This window comes from Sciurus vulgaris (assembly GCF_902686455.1).
Source record: "Sciurus vulgaris genome assembly, chromosome: 12".
Taxonomy (NCBI): domain Eukaryota; kingdom Metazoa; phylum Chordata; class Mammalia; order Rodentia; family Sciuridae; genus Sciurus; species Sciurus vulgaris.
This window is the reverse complement of record NC_136473.1, coordinates 47,443,066-47,468,222: the sequence shown is the minus strand read 5'-3', so window position 1 is coordinate 47,468,222 and position 25,157 is coordinate 47,443,066. Positions and strand designations below refer to the sequence as shown.

At 44.9% G+C, this 25,157-nt stretch overlaps 1 protein-coding gene across 11 annotated transcripts in view; it reads right to left on the bottom strand.

The window, feature by feature from the left end:
- FRMD4A (FERM domain containing 4A) overlaps positions 1–25,157 on the bottom strand; it is a 574,854-nt gene that overhangs the window by 28,127 nt on the left and 521,570 nt on the right. For all 11 annotated transcript variants that reach the window (XM_079106538.1, XM_079106536.1, XM_079106537.1 and 8 more), the window contains 3 exons: positions 24,035–24,111; positions 19,401–19,539; positions 13,369–13,510 (listed from right to left, as the gene is read on the bottom strand). In XM_079106538.1, coding sequence (XP_078962664.1) covers positions 13,369–13,510; positions 19,401–19,539; positions 24,035–24,111 — 358 coding nt within the window. The remainder of the gene's footprint in view (positions 1–13,368; positions 13,511–19,400; positions 19,540–24,034; positions 24,112–25,157) is intronic.

Genomic DNA, 25,157 nt, shown 5'->3' with positions numbered 1-25,157 from the left:
AACCACTATTATGCATTTTCTTTTGACCCTTTTTTCTAAGCACATATACTTAAAAAAATGAAACTAGAATTTTATCTTTTTATTTTTAACTTAATACTGTGTCACAAGCAAATTCCTTCCTAATAGAAGTTATACATATTTTTACAAGCTTTCCTAGATGGAATACCTGTGTGATAATTCAAAGAGCAGGCTGATGGATATGAAACCTTTATAGAAGGCAAAATATGAACCAAACAAAAGGAAAATAAGTTAAAATACCAACAAGAGAATTTAGTTAGACCAAAAGAATAATTTCTGGGCTGTGATGTAGGGTTCTGATATAGGTTTCCTGCAATGAGGCTATTAGAACTTTTCTTCTTTGGGAAAGGATGAACTGATGAATATTCTTCTTCTTCTGCCCACGGTGAGCAGAACTATTAGAAATGGACTTGTGTTACGGGGTATGGATTCAAGAGTTCAGATCATGTTATTGACAACAGCATCAAACCACCTCAAATGCATTAACCTAATTAAAGATGAGAAAGTTTTCTCAAGTGAAAATTGTAATACACTACTGGGAAAAAATGGAGACCTAAATAAATATACATACTGTGGTCATGGATTGGAAGGTTGATGTTTTTAAAGATATCAATTCGTCATGAAGTAAAAAATATAATCAATGCAATTCCAGCAGGATCGGGGTGGAGGGTAGGAATTATATCTCCAATATGAAACAACAGAATTTTTGGATAGTTCAGCAACCAGATGACAGATTTGAGAATGATCCAATCAGAATTTCCAGAATTAATGACTGATTCAATGGTGCAGAATCATAAGGCTGGAAAGGACTTCTATGCTCTTTGCATCAGATATCAATGCTAATCAAACTGTCCCCCAAAATATATTAATTCTTTTGTTTAAAATCCTCAAGCAGGAAACTCATCCAAATTCCCCCAGTTAACCAAGCTTCTAGACTCTCACACCCCTAAGAATGAAGAACTCTCAATGTCTAAGTACATTTTGACTCTAACTTGGACTCCATCTTTTTCCTTTCCCAGCCGTTTTGACCTTGAAATTGAGATCTATCACTGTAGGAACACACCATCCTTATTGCTCTACAGAAGCAAATAAGTATGTTTCAATAAACAAGCAAATAAGCATTGTCCATCATATACTTAGGTGTCATACTTAAATTGTGACCCATCTTAGTTAAAAAAAAAAAAAAAAAAAAGACTGCCAGTAAGTTGTCCCTTTAGTGAAGCTGCTTTCCAAGCTTTGAATTAGGTTTGTAACCCACTCCTGGATTTTGACATGTTTTAGTTGCAGGTTTCCACATTCAATAGCAAACTCAAGCAAAAGCTGATCCTCACTGAGTGGGACTCCATTACCTCATGGTTCTCATATACTAAAGCCACACAGTGTCACACTCATGTAACACATCACTGGATACTATTGCAGGCTCCCTGTTTGAAATGGGTCTGTTTTTCTACCTCCATAAGTCAACTGGCCTGTGCTTATCAGCACTAAACTCTCTCCAGTCTATATCCACCTAAAGCAACATGCCTAAGTCATTATAAATCTTAATCTGGTTCTCTTAGTAATAGTCACCAATCCCATCCGAAGACACAGGAAGATTTAATGAGGTACTCCCTGTTCCATCATCTAAAAAATTATTAAGAATGTAAAATAATACTGGGAAGGAAGTCAGATTTCAAATTTAAAAAACAGGCCTAGGGAAACTTGGGTCCAAGAAGATTAAAGGATTTCTAGCTCAAGTGAAAAATTCATTGTTTTCCCTTTCACCCATGCCTAACCTCTCAATAGGAAATGATGATTTATTAAGTCAAATCTAAGAATTAACTATGTTCAAGAATGGCAAAAATCATAACAACATTAAATTCTGGGAAGGAAAGCACACCATTTTTGGATGATGGGTCTCTAGTTATGGGATTAGTTATGGATTGGCCTCGAGTTACAGGGTTCATTAATGCTACCTAGATTGTTATTATTTATAATGATCAGCTGCAGTACCAAACCCACACAAGATGGGCAAGAGAGCCTTGGCAGGCTAAATGATTTCAGAGTCCTTCTCTGTATGTAGCTGGCAGGACTAATGCTGGCTGGCTCTGTTGCACACCTTTAGCCTGGAAATTCCTTCAGGAGGGATACAGAGCCTGAGTACTAAGTGAAATCCCTGTGAAGCAACTGAGCCAGCCTGCCCTGGTTGTGAGGTTTCCATTTTGGTGGTTACTGAATGGTTGAGGAGAGGGTAAAACAGAGCTGGGTTTGATGAAGTCTAAGCTATTCACTAGATGTGTGACCCTTCGGCAAGTTACCCGCCCTCCAGAATTTGTAGTAAAGGCCAAGTGAGATAATACATATGTAGCTCTTAGCATGGTGCCTGAGATAGGTAAACCCACCACTTAGAGTACATTTAGCACACACCTCACACACATACCCTTAGCAGAATTAGAGAAATCACTGAAACTACCTCCTCCTTGCTCAAGGAGGGACTGGTCAAAGAAAAGGACTTCATTGCAATTCAGTGGAGGACTTGGGCTCCAGAGCTCACCTGAAGAAAGGAGTAATACAAGTGTAGGCGGTATTTTTAAACTATGTTTCTTCAGCCCCTGGGTTTGCAGATATACCTTGGGCTGCGGCAGATGAAGGTGGGGATGAAGTCAAGGAGATTCAGGGGTTCTTGGGGTCTCCACATCCATGAAACTAGAGCAGCTCCACATTAATGTGTCTCAAGAGTGGGTTGTCAGAATGCATTTGAAAAGATGTGACATTACCTTCTGTCTTGAAAGGAAATCCACTGTTCTGAGTCAAGGTCTCTGAGGGCTCATCATTGCTCTATGTCAGAGCCTATGTAATCTGAGTCTGAGGGTGGTGTCCTGCCACTAGGCACACATGGCCACCATGAGTAGAAGTGGTCAACTGCCCAGTAACAATTCCACAGAGAGAGTTCAAAGGGCATCCACAGAAGCCCACACTGCTGTGATGCTGACCAGGCTCCGCCTCCTCCACAGATGCCTCCTAGGCTTCCCTGAATGAGACTGCTGGTCTAACAGGAAGAAGGAAAGAAGCCAGTAACTTAGGCAGGACCCAGAGGGCAGAGAGTCATTCTGTGGCTGGCCACCTTAGATCCCCCAACTGATAGATGGCTCTAGGAAGAAACAGGAAGGAGCCTCAGGGCTCAGGTCAGTGGGAGTCTCACAAGCAAAAGTTTCAAGAGCCCACAGAAAATGGTTCTAGATGCAATTTCAAATCACCACCTGGACTTGGGGGAATGGAAGGAAGCTCTGCGTTCCCATACTCCATCCACTGCCAGTTACTGCAACACACGCATGCGCCCTCCCCCAAGGCTCTATGTTTAGCCCCTTAGAAATGACACATGATACAATTCTGATCTCTTTGAGAGGGACAAAGACTTGTAGAAAAGACAGCTGGGTTTTCACCACATATCCATTACTAAACATCATAAAGTACTTTTTTATATTTTTATTTTTTAGTTGTAGATGGACACAATATCTTTATTTTATTTATTTTTTTATGTGGTGCTGAGGATCAAATCCAGTGCCTCATATGTGCCAGGCTAGTGCTCTACCACTGAGCCACAAGCCCAGCCCTCAAGGTTGTGAAGTCTTGCAGTTACTAACCTCTCAGGGTTATCATGTTTCCGGCTATAAAATGCTCAACTGGGGGTTGGGGTTGTAGCTCAGTGGTAGTGCACTTGCCTAGCATGTGTGAGGCACTGGGTTTGATCCTCAGCACCACATAAAAATAACTAAATAAAACAAAGGTATTGTGTCCATCTACAACTAAAAAAAAAAAAATTTAAATGCTCAGCCAACTAATTTCCAAAATTTGCCCAAACATGAAGAATCTACTACTTAATAAACAACTTACTCTGGAGTCCCTTTTTGACACTAGCCATTTTACTTTGCCACCCAAACCTCTAGGAAAGATGAGCATTCTGCCAACTCTGTTCTCATTTCAGTTACTGCTGTAGCCTCCAGGGGCATGTGTAATTATCAACCAGTGACTAAAGGATTTACTTCTTTCACTTATCAGCAGGCCAAAGCAAATATTTGTAAACTTGAATGCTAAACAGAGTTTAATCTGAGTTGTCTTTAAGATTAATGAAGGGCTGGGGATGTAGCTAAATGGTAGAGTGCTTATCTAGCATGTATGAGGCCCTGGATTCAACCCCCAGCACCATACATGCACGCACACACGCACACACACGCACATAGAATAATGACGTTGAAAGGTGGATGGAACATCTTTACTGTACTGAAGAGTCAGATTTCAAAATTCATAGATTAAAAAACCAGTAGCCAAGAGCTGCTTGGAAAAGGTTGACCAAATTGGTGCAGGAGCCCAGGAATGTTTTTGAAAAACATAACTAATGCATGAACACTTAGAATCAAGCAACACTCAAATTCATAGAAAAGAGTTCTGAATATTCTTTGGAAAACAAACTGGCATTGAACCCTCCTAAGACAGAAGTCTGCAGTCCATGGCTTCGGGTTAACAGTTCTAGGTGTGTGTTCCCACACGTTTCTCACTAGCTCCAGGATCTGGGCAGGTCACATGACCTCTCTAAGTCCCAGTTTCCTCCTTGGTAAGAGGGAGATGAAAACAAAACTTTTTCAAAAGTTGGGAGAATTAAAAGATAACACTTGGAAGATGCTTAGAAGAGAGTTCAGAACGTATTAAGTGCTACATGAATATTAGCAGTTATTTTTATTAAAATGTGTTCCTGGCTTTTATGAGGAGTTGGTGCACCAATTCCAGAGAGCCCCATAATGGAAAAGGTGAAAAACACTGGGTGGAAAAGCAAGGAAATGTGGAATACTGGCACACAACCACCGTGGCCCTATAGATTCGGAAAGCTCAAGAGGTGCTTTTCCAGAATTCCTAAGCAGGAGTATCCTACATGCAACACTTCATTGATCATCACAGAAACATGGTCCTTGTTCATAGAGAAGGTCACAGGGCGGCCGGGTGTGGGGGACAGGGAGGCAGAACCAGGATTTCAATTTGGCTGTGTGGTCTGTTTTATCCCTCTAATGGAAACTCCATGAGGGTGACTTTCTGCCTTGGCCATTGCTGGGTTGCCATGGTGACAATGGGTAGCAAGCCATTACATCTGCTTCCTGAACCTAGGTTCTTTTCTGTTGTACTGCATGGATCAAGATGTAGGAGAAGATGGAGTGCTCTTTAGATGTGTCAATAAAGCACAGAAATCTCTGGAGCACCTTCATGTACAGGTGGTATGGGGGAGACAGGAAGAGCAGCCATGCTTCCAAATCTCAGGCAATCTCAGGCAATTCCCACCAGGAGGAGGCAGAAGACAAGCAAAGCTGCATACTGTTGCAGGGAAAGAACCCACAGCCCTTGAGCCAACTGGATGATCAGGCTGGATTGCAGATCGCCCCCTACTCTCTGAGGTGAAGCCTCTCTCCAATTTGCTGTCAGGGAAACTGACATGGGATCACAGCAGCAAACCTGTCCTCCTAGTTGGTAAGGATCTATTTTGAATGATGGTTAAGACTGAAAATAGTATGTTCTGACTTTGACTATTTTATGATCACATTGCAATCCTAATCCAAAGGATTTTAATGAAATAATCTGGCCAACAGGAAGGAGAAAGTGAGCTAACCATAAAGAAGAGAACTGCTCTCCCAACATGGCCAGCGAGGGACTGAGTGATTTGGTCAAAGTCAGAAAGTCATTTTCAGAAAGAATCTGGAAATCTTTGAGAGAACTATCTGACACTGTGACCTTACTGGGGACCTTGGAGTCACTGACTGTGTCCCTGTTGGTTTCCCATTTTCCAGCTGGGAACCCAGAGGTCAGGCCACTGGGCAGCTGCATATGGAGTGGCCAGATGTGGAGGGACACCGGCAGCAACAGCAGCTCTCTTTTTGGTAGCCAACACATGGAAGGGTCTCCTCATTCAGCTGCAATGGAGAATCTGATCCAGTCATTCCAAATATCCCAGGTGGGCAACTTGGCACCGGATATGAGTGTGCATCCTGCTGAGGAGGCCATGGTCAGGAACTGGTTCATGTGTTTTTCAGATGGGATGCTGACAACCCGCCTGCTGATTCCAGAAAGCAGAAGGGGTGTTTTCCTCTCTGGAAGGAGGGGAAATTCCAAACAAGCAGTGTCCCCCCAAAGCAAGAAATCTGTTATCCTTAAAGTTAGGGGAGAAATGATGATCTGTTTGTTTAGGCCTTTAGGGGAAGAAATTAAAAAGAGAAAAAAAAAAAAAATGAAGACAGCATATTCCCACCAGATCCATAAAAGCTGTAAGGGAAAGTTTTGGCAGATACCCAGGAATAAATATGGGGAAAAGGTTTGAACTCTCCTTTATGATAAAGAGATATTTATTTCCCTGACAAATCCTCAAGGATCAATTCCTTACATCAAAGATTCCTAAGAGACCCTGTGAAATAATGCCACATTACAGATGGCAGGATCCACGAGGTAGCTCTGGGGACTGTCTCAGTGAATTCAATGTGATTTTTAACATGAAAAATGCATGCTTGGGAAACTTTCCGTCAGACTTAGGCATTTAGAAATAAAATAATTCAGAGAGTGCTGAAATCAAAACTGTTTCAAAGGCAAGCAGATTTTGATGGCAGCTGGGAATCTCTGGGATAGCTTTATTCTCCAGGGAGAGTCCATACCTCAGTGGCACTTCACCAAGGGTAAAAAGTACCAATGTGTCATTTAAAAGGACATTTAGGGGAGAAGGGGGTGGAGACAGAGACAAAGAAACACGAAGAACTGAATAGTCAATTTTAGAAATTAACAGCATTGAGTAAAATGTCTAACTGAAATAACTGCAGCTCATACAGTTTCCATTTCTTACACTAGGAAACAAGGAGCTGACCTTTCTGACTCCAGGATTGTTATTCTATTACAATATGAAAGTTTGTACATAAACTGAAAATCTCAGTGATATGCATTCTATACTCCCAGCAAAGGGGAACTCAAACAGAGAGTGTGCTTCAATGGGAACAGAGAAATGCCCCCGAGGTAATAGTGAGATTTATTCTCCACCGTTTAAAATCTCTTCATCAGAAAGTTGTTCATTTAGATAACATATTGTCATTGTGTTTCAGTTATCTTTAGTAGACAAAAATTCCTTTACTAGCATAAATACAGCTGTATAAGGGATTTTACCAAATTTTAATTTTGTTTTTTTCTAAAATAGGAGGAGAAGGGGCAACTGTTCCGTCTCCTCAATTTTAACTCAAGCCAGTCCAGAAACTCCATCCCACAGAAAGAGCTTTCCCAGGCCTCACTGTTACACAGTCCAGCATAAACACATGCTGGCAGCCCAATTCCCTTGGCACTGCCTGGTGAACTGTGCCCAGTGGCAGAGTTGAGGTCATGACCAAAATTAAGGTCCCTGGAATCCTGCTCATTGTTAGACCTAAAAGAAGAGGCAACAGGCCACTGGTGCTAGGGGAACTTTAAAGAGCCAGAAAAAGATACAGGAAGGAGACAGAGCAGGAGCAAAAAGAAAAACAAAACAAAAACCATCGTGTGATTTACACCAGTGCTGGGCAAGCGCATTTTGAGCTATGAGCACAAAGCTGGCAGACGCCTATCAGATCACCTCTCTGTATGGAGAGATGTCAGATAGCTGGCATCCTCATTGTTACATTAGTTATTAATAAACTTTCTCACAATGGAAGGAAGTGCTTACATTCAGAGAATGAGAATGTGCGAATAGTTGAGTAATGAACATGGACCGATCCCAGGCAAGGCTGGGGCCTGTGCTGAGCACGTGTTTTCTCCCAGAATAGAAAGTGCTGGAACTGGGGTGCAATAGCAGACTGCAGGTTTTCTTCTCTCTCTCTCTCTCTTTCTCTTTTTTTTTTTAAACTAAAGATCCATCACCACATGGATCCATCCATCCTTCACAATCCTGCTGATGACAAGGAAGATGATTCAATTGTCATCTCACTGACCACACAGCCAAACTCCTATTTATAAACAGAACACGTTACTTTGTTTTGTAGGCCATAGGTAGTTTATGCCCCTATATTTCTATTCCAGAAGCCAACAGTGGTCTCAGCCTTCTGCTTAAGACAAGATGCACAGTAACACCTTTTGTTTGGGTGGTTAATGCAACAAGTTGCAGGGCCCTGCAGAACACTGGGTAGAGTCTAAGCAGGTTTACGCCGTTTTCTTTAAATGGCCTGAGAGCAAAAACACAGCTTGGTGATCCTACGAATCTACTAAGTCCCACTTGTTCTGGGAGGCAAATCCCTGAAACAATGTTTGGAGCAAATCCCAGACTCTCCCACTTTCAGACAAGCTCTGCTACCCCTACAAAGACAGTTTGTTTGGTTCTTCCTTCTCTTCCCTCCTCTTTGCTGAGATTTCAAATATGGGGGAAGTGAAGGAGCAATAGCTCTCTAAAAGATCCCACTAGAAGTATCTCAGGTCCTTTAAAAAAAAATAAATGAACTCTGAAAACATCTAAACCAAGTGGTGTAAATTCATACTTGTCCTCTCAAACTGTATCTGAACCTTCTAAAAATTTGTTACTGGAAACACATCTGAGTAAAAGCAAGGAACAGAGCAGCTACGAATGTGTAGGAATTATCTAGGCTCTGCCCCCTGTCTTCTCCCCCTCATCCATCATCAACTGGATGATTTGTGTGAGCCCCTACACAAGTGGGTTCATCCCAACAGAGGCCCACAGCTTACACTTGGTTGGTTCACCATCTCTGGGGCTCTCTGCTGGGACACAGGCCTACAGGTGTCCCATGGGAGAACCCTACATCTCACAACGACAGGACTCTGTGTGCTGGCCCCAAACTTAATTAATCATTCAACTATGTTGACTTCTTCTTTTTGAAATAGTAGCTTATGGTTCAGGGCATTCTGACTTCTTTAGAAGATAGCAATGATGGTATCAAACTAAAAAGCTTCTTCACAGCAAAGGAAACAATCAAGAATGTGAAGAGAGAGAAAATCTTTGCCACCTGCACTTTAGAGCACTAATCTCCAGGATGTATAAAGAACCCAAAAAACTTAACACCAAAACAAAACAACACACACACACACACACACACACACACACACACCACTTCACAGAAGAAGAAATACAAATGGTAAACAAATATGTGAAAAATTTTCAACATCTCTAGCAATTAGAGAAATGCAAATTAAAACTACACTGAGATTCCATCTCCAGTAAGAATACCAATTATATAAAGAATACAAGTGACAATAAATGTTGACGAGGATGTGGGGAAAATGGCACACTCATACATTGCTGCTGGTACTGCAAATTGGTGCAACCACTCTGGAAAGCAGTATGGAGATTTCCTCAGAAAACATGGAGTGGAACAACCATTTGACCCAGTTATCCCATTCCTAGTATATACCCAAAGGACTTAAAATTAGCATACTATAGTGATGCAGACACATCAATGTTTATAGCAGTCATATTCACAATAATTAAGCTGTGGAACTAACCTAGGTGCCCTTCAGCAGATAAATGGATAAATAAAATGTGGTGTATATATACACAATGGAATATTACTTAGCCATAAGAAAGGATGACTTTATGACTTTTGCCAGTAAATGGATGGACCTGAAGACTATCATGCTAAATGAAATAAGATGTGGATGCTGACACACAATAAGGAGAGGGTAGAGGAAAAATAGAAGTTAAGTGGATTAGACAAATGGGTAATGAAGGGAAAGGGGGGATGGAAATAGGAAAGACAGTAGAATGATTAAAAATAAATAAAAGAAAGCAATGGTATTTCTTCATTTCTGTAGCATCTGAGGCCTCAGACACCAAGGACTGGACTTCCCAGTAATTTTAAAGGTAATTACAATAATTACATACACTTAAATAGGAAAATCGCCTTTAACATTTCTAGTATTATGGAAATACCTTCTCTGTTTTGCATCCATCAGCAGTATGCACCCTCCTGGCAGGAAGGGCTTGATTTTTTAAATGCTGTGTACAATACCTAGCATAGTTTGGGAGCTGGAGAAAATGTTTATACCATAGAAATATTACAAGGCTGTTACATGGCTCAGTTAGTTACTCATGGTCTGGTAAAGGAACGGGGGGCACCAAAGACCATGAGGGTGGATGCTACTGCAAGAGGACCTGATCTGACAGGAAAAAAAAAACCTGAGAGGCCTAAAAGTGTGTGACAAAGGTTCACTGTACAGGAGAGGGATGTTGGATCACAGGAGAGCCCTCAGCAAGGCAGACACCACCATGCACTCTGGGCACATGGAGACTCGGTGTGCAGCATACAGGACTTGCAGTGGTACCCTCCAATGTCTCATTCCAAGAACTGCATATTGAGTGCCTACTGGCAGTTGCTCCCTAGGGCTGGTTGGGAGAGGGGATTTTCAAATGGTGACTAGGTTCTCAGAGTGCTTTTACAGAACAATTATTAGACACCATTTAATTAGGAGGGGAAGGAGAAGAAACAGTTTATCAATTTGAATACTGGGTAGTCTGTGTCTCATTTTCTGAAGGAAGCAATGGAAGGTCAGGTGAATACTTAAAATCAGGGCTGTCTGTCAGCAGCAAGCATGTGGGCCTGTGCTGTCTGTGGGACCACACTGTGGGCAGGAGGACAGACAGGACAGACAGGACAGAAAGCAAGGGTAGGACCCTAGCCAGCCTCTTGGATTGTCAGGCCAGGGGTTGCACTTCCCCACTGGGGGGGATGTGAAATTGGTCCCTTCCAGATGGGACTGCCAAAGGCTCTCCAAGGGCAGGCTTCCTCCTCCCAGCAAGGAAAGCAGGAGGGGCAGCAGGAGCTGGCAGCAGCCATAGAATGAGGGAGGACAGGATGGAGAAATTCCCTTTGTGCATGGATGGACTGCTTCCTGTTTGTGGTCCTCCCTCCATTGTCCCCATTGTTTCTCTTAAGTCATGGGATGGTGGTGGGTGTGGGGCATCCCCAAGAAACCTTGGCATTAAAGGACAGGTTTTCAGGCTTCAACTTGCAGGGCTGGGAAGAGGTTGACATGCTACCTGGCCTAGTCTGGGGGTCTTCTCCTCTTCTCCCTGCTTAGCAGGGCAGATCAGAAAGGGGTTTGGGGGTGAAAGGCAAACCAGAGCCATCCTGCAGGTAGCTTAGCCACTTCTATCAACTCCTAAATGCCCTTGCCTGGGGCTCCTCCACTATATTATTAAACATTTGAAAATCACTTAAATATCTTAGAAGAAAGATGCTTATATATTAGGGGCAGGGTGGATTTGACAGGAAGATGTTTTTGTGACTTCTTTTCAATCCCACAGAATTGATGATAAATGGCAACCTGATGGCAGTAATAGAGATTTATTGCCTTTTAGTCTTAAAGATGCTTAGATTTCATTCCTGATGGTCCCATAATGTCAGTTTCACCTTAAGACATGGGGCTCTTGGCACAACCTCATGGATAGCTGCTAGTAGGTGTTGCTTGGTGCCCCTGGAGGTTGCCGGATAGATATGAGGGGCCCAGGCAGATGGACCAGGACACAGGCTGCAAGTTGGGGGACCTGGGTTCCGTGGTCCTGAGCAACATGCTCACTTCCAGCTTTTATCTCTTCTTTAGCAAGAGTGGCTCTCAAAGTTTTGACCCTGGACCAGCAGCAACGGCATCACCAGGACACTGGTTGGAGAGACACTCATCTCGTCTTACCCAGACCTTGTAGAGGCTCTGGAGGAAGGCCTGGCAATCTCTGTGGTTCTGATGTTTGCCTAAGAACCATGGAGCTGGAAGAATCCAGGCTGGAGTGGGGCGAGGTTCCCCATGACTAGATAAGGAGGCAGTGAGCTGACAGACCCAGGTTTTGATCTGAGACTCTGGGTTTTAACAGGGGTTAGGAAAAATATTGTATGTTGTGTCTAAAAGACAAACAAAGTGTTGGCTCTGTCTCCGCCCTTTGCCTTTCAATGGAGCCTGGGTGTGGCTGTAATTCCAGGCAGGCGGCTTAGGTTTGAACAGCATTCTCTCTGATAAAAGAAGACAACATTCCCTAAAGATCTTCCTCACAAACTAAGACCTAGAAAGAATGATCATTTGGCCCATCTTTTGTATGGAAACCATTTCGAAGACTACCAGGGAGGGAAAGGTTAGTGTGAACCCTATGAAGGTCTGGCAGATGCAGATCCAGGTTTTGCAGAGCCTAAAGGTTAGCTGTTTAAGACAATACACAAATGTAGTCGATTTTACAAAACGCATGAGCACGTGAACATACTGCCAGGGCCCTGCCAGGGCCTCAGCCCATCCACAGAGGGCCCTGGGCTTATTGCTTCTGCAGTCCTGTGGTAAAGCCACCTCTCCATCAGGAAGGGCATACATCCTCTTCCCGGTTCTTCAATTTTAAACTTTTTCCTGGACACCACCAGCCCAGAAGCCTACTGGACAGCTCTCAGCTCCCCTTCTTCTCTTGTCTTTTCCTTTCTAAATGTGTTGTTGTTGCAGTCACTATCTACAGTTAGACAATGACCCTGGAAGATGAGGTGGGTTGAAAACTTACTGCTTTATTTTCCTGGCTCAGAGACAAGGTGATGCGGCTCCCTAGATCAATCAGCTTTTAACCATGTGGCCTTGGGAGTAACCTTCAGTCACACTGCTCTCGCATTTCCAAATCATTGCTCCCTTCCTCTCTCCCTGCCCTCCTCCGGCTCACGTCTCTTCCTATCCTTTCAGCAGAAGGCATTCCTGCTCTTCAAGTCAGCCAGATATGGGAGCTCAGAGTTCTCTGTCTCCTCAAAATTGAATGGCAAAATCACAAACCCAAGGCTCTCAGAAAGAGCAGAACCAGGTCTCCTGACTTTTGGAGATGACAGGCATTTCTCTTTCTGTCATGTCCGGTGGTGGCCAGCCTCTCCTTGCCTCCCTGAGTAGGAGCAACCTACACCTTTTAAAGTCCCAAGGAGGGAAGAGAGTATGTGTCTCAGCACCAGACCCTGACCTCCACTCCTCCTTGGTGCAATGTTCCCTTGAAGATGCAGAGAGAACCCTGCTTTCTGCCTTGGCAGTTGACAGTCCTAAAGGTCGACTCGACCATCAGGACAGACAGTATTCTGAAAGGCTCTGGGGGTTCTTGAAGAGACCTGTGCGTGCCCAGCAGTTTGCCCTACGTGATGTGGATACACTGGTTCTCCCCTCACCGCCCCTACCCGACTGCCTTGGATACTTTTGGGCATTTTTCTCAGATTCCCATTTGGCCCCAAACTTAGTGGGGAACAAAGCCAGCTTCTGGCAAACATGGCGGGTGGCCACCTGTGCCATGGCTGTCCCCAGGCTTCCCAAGGGTTGAGCCCCATGATAAGGAGGGCTTCTCTCACACTTTCCAGAAGGTTCTTCGCAGGCCAGGCTTACCTGAGGAGAGCAGGCTCCCGCTGCTGCCGCTGATAATCTTCCCCTTGCTCCCCATGTTGGCCAGCTTTGAGGTTTTCAGCGTCCCAGTCTCCGTCAGGTCAATGGCGATCTCACTCAGACTTCGTGCTGCATGGATCTTGGACTGGAACAGAAGGACAAGCGGGTCACCGAGGGACAGTCCTCTCAAAGAGGGGACAGAAGTCACTAGCCTGCTTGTCGTCCTGAAATTCAGCAAAGTGACTCATCCCAGGATCTGCAGCCTCTTGATCTTTTGTCCCTCAGCCCTATCACTAATCACCACCACTCTGACGGAGCAGAGGAGGCTTAGAGCTACACAAACGAAGGAATGTCGCAGGCTGGGCTCCTGTAGGCTGGACTGCGTAGTACTTGTGAGCACGTGTTTCCGTGTCTGGATTTGGAGAAAATTACTTAATCTTATGAGCCTCATTATTCCTAACTATAAACTACCTACCACACAAGGGTAGTTGGGGTCACAGGAGGTGAGATGTGTATGGGGCGTTCCTTCCCTCCCCTCCCTTCCCCTCCTCTCCTTTCTTCTCTGCCTGACACAGCAATCAATAAAAAGTAGTGACTATAATTATGTTGTACTTAAACATGGAGGAAAAAATATTTTTCAGTTTTCTAAATGACATAAGAGACAGGTGAAACAAATTCAAGAAATTCCAATAAATTGTGCAATGATTAAGACCTCTTCAATTGTCATCCACGTGACCTTGGAAAGTTTGCCTGAAGTGTCAGCGCCCTGTACCTGTGGTCTCAGAGTGTGAGGTGAGGAGCCTTTAGAAAAACTGCTCACGTGGACACTTGGGCACTACCTGAAACTTCTGGCATGTGCTTGGCATCTATTTTGATACCTACATGTAGGTTCCAGAGCCCTCATTCTATAGCTCAAACTCCAAGCTACATGTTAATTAGCATCATTTGGCTAAAGAACACAGTAAGGGAGAATAATTCGAAAAGGGTTCTACATTCACAATTATGTCCCTAAAAGTGATTGTTTTTAGGAAAGGCTGTCGGGCCCAGGTGTCAGCTCAGAGGCCTGCATTTGTCCTGCAAAAGCAGTCTGAGACTCCAAGGAGGTGCCCTTCCTCCGGCCTCAGTGTTGTTGTCCACACTGGTGAATGACCACAACTTCCGGCCTCAGGCACTTTCCTTCTGTTAGCAAGACAAAGGTCTGTGAGCCAGAGGAAACTCTTGAGGCTTTTGACTTATTTTGTTCACCTGGTATGAACCGGTTTTCCTTCTCTTTCTCCCCACACTGGTCATTCCTCAATGTAGACTTAAGTCTTCTTTCTAACTTGGACTTTTTCCTTTGCATTTAGAATCAGGTCAGAGTCCTCAGGTTAGGGTCCCCTTATTCATAAAGCAATCCCAGCTGCCAGCCCTTGCAGGGTTTTGGCTTGCAGCAGAAAGCAGGAAAGACCTTGACCTGGCATATCAACAGCACCCATCTGGTTGTGCTTTATCCTCAAGCAAGCACAACGAGCACAATCCATTACTTCCTTTCTTTCTGCACTATACTCTATTATCAAGACCCATGTTTTAACAAAAGGAGCCTGCACTTAGCCAGTTATGTAACAGTAACACAGGACGACCCAAACCAGTGCCTAACAGTGGGAAAGGCCTGGGGTCTGAAGCCAGAGACAGCTGGGTTAGAATCCCAACTCTTCCCAGTTAATCTCTGGTGAACTTGACCCTTGACCTCTATGATCCTCAGATTCTTGTTTGTAACATGGAGATCTGAGAGCCCACGTCACAGAGGTGAAATGAGAGCTAAGTTAGATAATATATGTCAAGGCTGTTGCAATAGGAATAGGATATAAATTAAGGCCTGGAAGTAATTTGCTAAATGAGGTTAGATTGATGGCTCCACCTGGTATTTTAGGGCTCTCATTATTCACATGGAAAATCTGTCCCCCTGCTCTTGCTGCACATCAGTCTCAGAAGTGGAAAACAAAAATATGGAAAGGGAACAAAGTTGCTCTTTACAAGAGAGACCAAATTCTTAGAAAGTTTTAGAAACTTTATGGAATGGAGTTATCACAATGACCCAACAGTCTTAAGACACACACACACACACACACACACACACACACACACAAAAAAAAAAAAAAAAAAAAAAAAAAAAAAGGAACAAAGAGGAAATGAGCACTGTTGGGGACATCTTCTCCTTACACAGTCAAGTCTCTGTGCCAACCGGAAGCCTCCAGACTTCTGTATGTCTTTCTCTGAAAGTCTTGCCCTATTAGCATTCCTCAGTTTAAAAGTTGATATTCTGTGAGCAAGATTTAATTTTTTCTACCATGCAGTCTCTCTGCTTTTGATTCCAGATGGAATAAAGATAACGGACTAGATTTTTAAAAAGGAAAAAAAAAAAAAAAAAAAAGAATAAGGAGGAAAGACATTTGCATTTGGGGGTCAATTCCAGAAGGCCCCACTCTAAGTTCAGAGGGAAAGTGTCTGATGTTTCATCTAAACAATTTGATGAAATTGTTTCAAATATTTTCAAATATTTTCCTCTCAAGTCCACAGGACATTCCTTGGCTCCAGGCTGCAGAGGTTACTGGGATCTCACTGACAACATTTCGGATGTTTGGGGTCAGCATATATAAGTTACCAATTGTATTTAGTGCCTGTTGAGTTTCTCATACTGAATGAACCATGGAAAACCAACTAGTACGGACTCCCTTCGCCCTACCTTGGAAGGTGAAAGGGTCTCTTTATGCACATGTGTGGAGAGCTTATGGGGGGGCATAGAAGGGAAGAAAGAGAGAGAGAGAGTGAGAGAGAGAGAGAGAGAGAGAGAGACAGACAGACAGACAGACAGACAGACAGACCCGGCATGTTGCCCCTTAAAGAAGGAAGTACCCGAGTGTGAGGAAAGAACATGAGAATCTTGGCCACCCCGCTTGCTGACTCAAACCACTAGACCGCACTTGTCTCTCTGGAGTTGATAAACATCACTTGGGAGGCCTGGGCTTTGCTGAAGCACTTCAGAGAAAGGAATGGTTGGCACGGCCCTATAAGTAGAGTGGGAAGCCCTGCCAGATGCCAGCCCACACTGGCTGGCCAGAAATATTTAAAGCTTTTCATTCGAAGGCCTGTCGGCCATCACTCACTCAGAGCCTGTGCTGCCCACTGGAGATGGATCACATCACTATTCTATAAAGAACTGCCTTCCAGAAAGGAAAGGTGCTGTGATTCCTAGGAGGAATTTCATCACCTCTGATTTAACTTGGGGACCTTTTAGAGAATTTAAACTTGACGCACACATTGGCCAGGAGAACAGTACGTTAGATTAATAATGATGTTAATAAGAGACAGCACATACTTCCTAAAGCAATTTCACAAACATTGTGTCATTGACCAATTACTAATTTAGGTCAGGAATTTCCTTTTCTGTTCTCTAATTGGGGAGAGCAAAGCACATGTGATGAAAGACCTGCCCAAGGTCATGGTGCTGGAAAACAGAGTCCTCCCACTTCCAAACAGGGGAACTTTTCCTTACCTGTCTCTGGGGGTTGAGGGTTCGTTCCTTGGAGAAGTGAAAGGGCTTTGGGATATTTGTGAGCATGCAAGGTTTTCTGGGACAAAATTCCATTGCTCCTGGGAGTGTGGGCTTTTTCTTCTGTTCCTCAGGGTTACAGAGAGGGACAGCTGAGTCCTTCCTAATGCTGTGGGCATTTCGTTTTGCCTCTCAAGAGATGTTCTTGTTAATAAGTGATCTGTGACCATTCTTTCCTGAGGTTCACTCTCTGCTTCCTGGCTGACCTGAAACCTGCTGAGCAGCCTTCCCACATGCAGGGTAAGATCACCTTTGAGAATGGTCACACTCGGTCCAGCTGCTTGAGCCATCCAGGAGACTCCATGCAGAAAACAGCACAGGGAGCGGGGGCCTCCCTGTTGCACTATCCATCGCTTAAAATGTGGTATTACTTTCTCCCTTTCAAAACTGTGGTACCAATGTGTGGGTGGTCTGTCCTCGAAAGAAACTGGCAGTGGGGTCCAGGAGACTTGACCAACCCTCTATTCCTCGCCATCCCATGACAGAACAATACAGAGGATGAATCCATGTTCAAAGGTGTTGCAAGGTGTTGACCTCCAGCTTTTGCCACTAGAGAGCAAATTGTTGGCATCACTGGCTGTCTCAATGTGTAGCATGAGTCAAAACCTTTTGGCCCTGTTTCTTTTGATCTAACTGAGCTTCAGATTCCTGTGCCAAGGCCTGTCAACACCTGGAGAGCTCTGGAAGGCTCATGACTCCCAACTACAAAAACGCTCCTCCCTGTACTCAGTCACCCCAGAAAGTGACCAAAAAAGAGACCAGGAAGATTGAGAAAAGGAAACAATGCTTTATAATGGAGAAAGTGAAACTGGACATGGTGGTGCATGCCTGTAATCCCAGTGACTTGGGAGCTTGAGGCAGGAGGATCTGTATAAGCTCAAGGCCAGCTTCAGCAACTTAGAGAAGCCCTACCTCAAAATTAAAAAAAAAAAAAAAAAAAAAAAAAAAAAAAATTAAAAAAGAAGGGCTGGGGATGAGGCTCAGTGGATAAGTGTCTCCGGATTCAGTCCCCAGGTACAAAAAAAAAAAAAAAAAAAAAAAAGGCAGGGGGAGGGGCCCTGATTTAAAACTATATTAGACTGAAGGAAAGTGTAGCTTTGTTTCTATTTGTACTATCTCTTTATTTCCCACTCAGTCCAACTTTCTCCTCCAGGAAACAGAAACCTACTATTGGCATCAGATCTGCCATTTTGCTGCTGCTTGTAATCTGTCCCCCCCCACACACCATTTTACAACCTAGATTGCTAGCCTGCGAACTTGTCAGTCATTGGTTCAGATTGTTAGCCCTTGAACCTCCTTGCCAGCGACTGATTCAATTGCTATTAGCCCGTGAAATTCGACTACTTAAGAATGGCTCCCCCTCCATTCTCTCTCCTCCTCCTCCTCCTTCTCCCTCCCTCCCTCCCCCCCTCTCTCTTTCTCCCCCTCTCTCGCACCCTGCAGGCAGACACTCTGCCTGTTCACTTAATAAAATCTCTTGCGTGAGTTCCAGTGTCCGGAGTGGTTTCTGGGTGCTTTCACCCACAATAAGGGAAAACAGTCAAAAGAGAAAGAGCCCCAGAGGGTACCAATCCAATGATCAGGGTCCTGCCTCCTCCTCCTGAGAAGTCAATGGAGAGAAGCTCCCTTGGGTAGTGGAGTCCACTTGCCCAGGGCCAAGGCTGTTCTTGCTCTGTATTTCAAACAACCCAAGCCACAGGATCCTGGGAAAAGTGGAGGATCCATCTTGGCAGGGCCTTTGCCTGAGGGTACAGGAGATCTGGTAGAGGACGAGGGGGCAGAGTGTTGATAGAAGCCGCGTGTGAACCAAGGATATGTCATTCTCCCACCCACCAGAAAACACAGCCCCAAGTCTGGGTTGGGGGGCGGTGAAATCTCCCTGGATGGATGACTGTTTACTATGCCTGAGGCTCTGGGTCCACCTTAGGGAAACAGACTTGTTGCTGCTGCTTTTTTTGTTTTTCACTTTTCCAGTTTTGCATTTTTAAAAATGGAGTTGGCAGTTGGAAAAGCCTGCAGGGTTTTTCACAGCAATTACCCTCAACAGTTAGGTGGTGTCTATTAGTTGAGAACTGTTCCTCTTTATTTTTAATCTTCAAAAATAAAACAATATGTCACTGTTCAAACATCAAAAAGGGCTGGACTACTTGTTCCTGTGAGAGTCTCCAGAGGTCCGAAAGCATGTTCAGAATTCCTCAGAAGGGCCCTACCTGGTTGTAGTGGCTCCTGAGCAGCTGATGGTGGCTGGGCCACTCGTGACCAAGTCGCATGGAACATGCCCTTTAAGAACTAGTCTCACTCCTCCCACCTATAGCCTTGAGAGACAAGTCCACACCTGTGCAAGTCTTGGGCCAAGGACACAGGGACTCCCCTGCCCATCCATTCCCATACCCAAACTACTGCCCCAAGGCCAGCTCACAGCTTGGTGAAAGGCTTGGTCACTTACTTTACTCTGCTTTCTGTCCAGATAGAACTGGTGTTGGCTAATAGCCATAGCCCAAATGGACTTGATTAATGCCGGACACGCATACCAGGTGTGCACTGCAATACCACTGTGCCCAAATGTCCTCCTGGTCACTGAAGCCCTGGGAAAGCAAGAATCACAAGTTTCAACCTTGTTTATGAGGATAGAAGTCATTTATCAGTCAACAGCTTTTAGTGAGAACACATTAGGACTTAAAAACTCTGGCATAAAGGTGACAGATGAGCTCACACAAACAAAGATGTGTGCAGGAACACACACACACACACACACACACACACACACACACACACTGAGGCACCCTTGGGTGTAGGTAGGGAAACTGACTCCTCAGGGCTTAGGATTCAGCCAACCTTCTGTCTTGTCTAGGATAAGATGGGTCATTCTAGGTCACTGGATGGTCCTTTCTGATCTTCAGCTTGTGGCACTGGGCCAAGACAAACCTCAGAGACAGAAAAAAGCCTTTGATGGTGCTCTTTACTAACCAGGCAATGCTGCCTATGGTGAAGATGAACACATTCCTTCCTCATGGCCACAGACCACAGTATCGGAGGGAAATAACTTTCTACAGCACTCCAATTTGATGCTCCTTGAAAGGTCTGGTTATCAGTTTCAAATATATCCAGAGAGCAGGAGGCTATAAAGAATCAGGAGAGGGAAGACAAAGAGGAAGGAGCCAGGTGATTCCCCTACCTCCATGTAAATGAGATAAGCCCATATGGAGTATGTATGGGACAGAGAGGAGCAATTGGTCCTTAAAAATCAAAACATTAATCTCAATCAACATGTCCACAAGGTAATGGAATTTGGGGAGAAACAGAGTCACGTGGTCATGTTCTCAATGAAGTATGTTTTACAGGACAGGCAGATTAAAAGAGAACAAGTGAAATCTGAGAACATGTGTTTGAATGTACATCCTTATAGAGGGGTTGGGGGGGCATTCGACCTGTACATCAAAAGAAAACTGTTCTCAAGACTATGAAATCGAATTTAGAAGAAATGTGGGGTCATTAGGATTTGTGAATAATAGCATTTTCCCCCATGGTCAATTTTCCCTGGAAGAAAAGCTAAAGTTGCTCCTATCACCTTACTCTGGAGGCTAAAGATTTAACAGTGGGTCTTCTTCATACCAACTTTTAAGGAGAAATTCAAGTCTGGTGGTTAGAAATCTGATTCTAGGCAGGTTTTTCCTCCTTCAGGTTCAAACAAAAGTTAAGGGGAAAAAGGATGCCAGAGCATGAAACAGCACAGGGCTGAAAGTAACTGAAAAGGAGGCAGTGAGCAAGGAGGAGGGGACCCCGCGGGTCTCTGTGGATTCGAAAAGGAACTGTGACCTGAGCTCCCAGTTTGGCTTCCATGACAATTGCTAAATTGTTATTCCTTGGAGTAAACAAACAAACAACAGTAAAAAAAAAAAAAAAAAAAATTGTTTTTTCCTCACAAAAGTCAAAGTAGAGAGGAAAAGAAACTTGATGTATATTTTCATCAAGGTGGTAAGAGCTGCTTTTTTCAGGCAAATGAGGAAGAGTTTGTTACTCATCAGGGATGGTGGGGTGCTGGTTCTGTGGAAGCACATAAACCATATACGAGTCTTTCTCTGGCTCTTACATTAATTTATGTCCTCCACTCATCTCTCCTCTCAGGCCCTTCCCACCCCCCTGACTTTTCTATTTCCCCCCAACCTTAGAATCGAAATAGTATCTGCAAACCTACACAATCTGGCAGAAACCAAGGCAGGTAGGAGAATGTAAGGGGTTTGCAGTTCAGTGCATGTCCTGTGCCCTGAGGGGAAGGACAAATGTTGGGATCCTGATTCACTCAGAAAGTACCCTTGGCCCCGAGTGATGTCCCTGTCGTCCCAGTTTCCCACAAAGGACATCTTTATTACATGATTTTATCGGGCACTTTCCATCCTATCAACTTGGCTCCCACTCCCTTCCTGGCCTGGGGGAGGAGCTGACCCTGAACACCATGATAAGGTAAGGGCATCATATGAACCTTCCCTGCTCCCAAAAAGCAAGGCAATAAGCAACAGGAGGACACGTCTAACCTAAACTGCTCCACCAGGCCATGGAAGAGGGGACGACTGGCTGAGGCAGAAGGCCTGGCAGCAGCACTGCCTCAGCCTCTGAAGTAGCCAACCCGAAGCAATTCCCTTTTCTTGGGCATCTGGATAGTGGGTCTTTCCAGCTGAAGCCAAAATGGGCTTTTACTTCCCTAGGCCTCTTTCCTTGCTCCCTTGACCATCCTGCCCACTTCTGGGAGAACATGGTGGACTCTGGGCTACTTTTCCAGAAGTAAGAAGGTTGCACTCCAAGCTCAGGCTGCCACTTTGGGCTCCTTCCCTTCCCTCTTCTGTGTATACTGGGTCCTCCCTCCCTCACCTCATTTCCTCAGTTGAGGAACACCCACCTGACACGGTAGCTCCCTGAGGGCCCACCTCAGGGCCTCAATACTAGTTACCTTTCCAGGTTCCGCTCAGATCTCTCCTCAGAAGACCTCTCCTGAGCAGCTCATTCAGCATTTACACTCTGTGCCATTTGGCACAGGGCACCCCTATTTTCTTTATAATGTAGCAGAAAGAACATGAGCTCTGTCCAAGACTTCTGGTTCAAACCCTGTCAGTACCACATAGTAGCTATTTGTAACTAGAGCAGGTCACTTCAATCCTGTGCCTCACACACAGAACAGGACTAATAGTAGGGCCTATTTCCTGGGTTGCAGTGAGAGGATGTCTATAGGATGCAGAACACACTGTAAACCTCCCCAGGGTTCATTCATTCTTCTGTTTGTCTCCCCAACCATGCCAGAAGTTATAAGGAAGAGGACCTCATCTCAAAGCACATGGAATTGATCCCTTCTGCTGAATAAGCTCAAGATCACTTAAAGGTGATATATGAGGTTTGTACCCTTTCCCATAGCCCTGGACCTTGGAAAAGGGATTTAGTATTACATCACTAATAGGATGATGGATGTAGAGAGAACACATGTGCCCCCACAACACACACACCATTAATGGATTTGTCCAAGGTGCCTCTGAGTTAGCAGAATTCCCAACATAGGCATGGAGAATCTATTTCCTATGCACAGCTCCCCAGATTGTCCAATTTTTAGTTAATTTTTACTTTTTCTGCATCTGACCCATGGCAGCAGAATTCATTTTGCCCTTTTTTACACTTGTTTCCCCTCCACTCATCTGCCTAGGAATCTGGTCCAATACAGTTCACCTGAAAAAATAACAGTGAGTTTCTTCTTGACTGGATTCTATTTTTGGTATACATGTCTCCCTCCTGGCCTGCAGACGCGTATGTGTGTCTGTGGAGGAGTCTTCAGATGGTAAAAACAGTCCCAGGACCCTGCAAAATGCTGAACGAACTGTCCTTCTGCTGATAATACCATCTAACCTGACTGCAGAGACTTGGAAGCTCTAGAAGGGTTTCCAGCTTCTGGACCTGTAGTGACTGTAGGGCAGGGAGAAGCTCTCGCCTATGCAAGAGGCTGCTTCAAGCAGATTAAATGGTGAGGTGAGCAGTGCATGAGTCCTGACGGGTCATCATGCAGCAGAAACTCAGGCTACTGCACAAACCTCAGCTCTCTCATTGTGGGTGACATCTGTGTCCAGAGAGCAGCTTGTCTTGTACACCAGAAGCCCTATGTGAGGTGGGACTGGTACCAACTCTTCTCAAGCCCAGAACTAGGTGTCAACAGTACCTAAAGTCCACCTAAGCTTCTCTAGAGCGTCTGATCTTTTTCCTGCCTTCCCAGGGCTATCTTCTTCTTGTCCATCCATTTTCAGACTTGAGTAAAGCGATTTATTCTTATGTGTCGACCCTGATCCTAGGGAATTCTGCTGCTGCTTATGGGCTGCCTGCAACTTTAGGACCGCCAGCAGACAAAGAAAAAGCAGAGGGCAGGAGCTGCCCCGACCCCTTCCAAGCCAGCTTGCTGTAGTCCTAACTGGGCCCTTATTGTCTGGCATCTGACTTGGAACAAGGATCTTTTACCCTGGTGCTCTCCGGGGTACAGAGTGGGGTGTAGGGGAAAATAATTGTATTTCTTTCTTATCCACCCACAATGCTAACATTCTAAAATTATAGCTCCTGGAATAAAACAGTTGAGCATAACTGCTTCAGTGACAGATTCCTTCTGATTGTCCTGCCTGAACCACTCACTTTCAACTGCTCTGACAAGGGAGCCTTCAGCCTCTTCTCTGGCAAAAGCTTCCTAAAAGGACTTAGGCCACTGCCCGGTTAAACTCGGTGTTTGTTACAGAGTGCCACAAAGCTTCCCTCCAGCACTGTGGCGTGCAATAGACTCACACACACACACACACACACACACACACACACATGCACACAGATGGGGCAATCATGGAATTGCTAATTTCACACATTCTCTCTCTCTCACACACACACACACAAGTGTTTGAAACCACGGCATTTACCAACAAAGCTTTACATTCTGATTTGAACCTGGTTCTCATGATTCACCATCCTCTTCCCCCACCCCAAACTGAACTTGAACAATGACAGCCCCCCAATAATAATATAAATAATATGCCAGGCATTCCCAAGAAATGGTGGTCTTTTCAAGCTTACCTGCGGGGGTCATGAACTTCCACGGAAAACTTCTTTTCTCTGAAATACAGGTTTTCCAATTGCCTCCATTGGAATATCTGGACAGAAAACAGTGTAGTTTAAACTCAGAAGTGCTGGCTTCCCAGCGTTGTCCCTTCTTTGCTGGTTAACTTTCTCGACAGCTGGCAGTTTCCTTATCAAAGCAGAGACCATGCAGTTGTTTGTGCTCCTCCGTCTGTGCCTGAAACCACACACACACACACACACACACACACACACAGCAGCTCTCCGTTCAAAATCAGGCACCGTGGGTGTGGATTTTCCTGCAGGTTTCTAAACGGGAACAAAACAAGTTCTTTTCCACTTGCTCCCCTTTGGTTCGCCTTTGTTGAATTCTCAAGACAGTTCCCAGCTCCGCAGACTTTTCCCTCCAAGGACGGGGGAGGGGAAGGGAGCGCAGAGAGGAGGAGGGAGAGGAGGGAGAGGAGGCCGAGAGCACCGGGCGTTCAGAGGGGAGCGGGAGCCATCTGTGCATGCGGAGTGGAGTGCCGAGCCGCGCTTCCTCCCCTCAAGTGCTGAAATGGGAAGGCGTTCAAATTCCCAGCCTCCCATCGGGACTCCACTTCCTGCCCGCTAATGTGCAAGAGCCTCCGACGCGCTCGCAAAGGGCGGAGGCTGCCGGGACCTTAGTTAGGGGCTGGCAACTCAAGATCACAATATGAGCCTGTCATGCCCATTCTTTCTGTGGCACAAAGAAACGCAAGAGTTGTGTCCCTAGAGGGTCACTGCTGCAACAGAAGGAGCAACCAGCCCGTTAACTAGGAAGCTGACAGTAATGTTGGGAAGCAATTAGGGCTGCATCCAGTTGCTCTAGGAATGAGGTTCCTTTCATTGGATGAAAATGAAAGTTGTTTCACCCTCTGGGAAATGTCCTGAGGATAAAGTCAAGCGCCCACATGTTTGCATTTATATTGATGGATGTTGTATCCCCTTCCATAAACTTAGAATGCGACTTTATTTTGCTGAAATAGAGCAGGAATACTGTTCTCATTCTTCCCTGGGATCCCTCTTTCTCTGGGTCTCATTCCAGACCCACAGACCTCTGAATGGAGGCTCCTGGTCCTCTTTGACCTGCTCTGTTTCC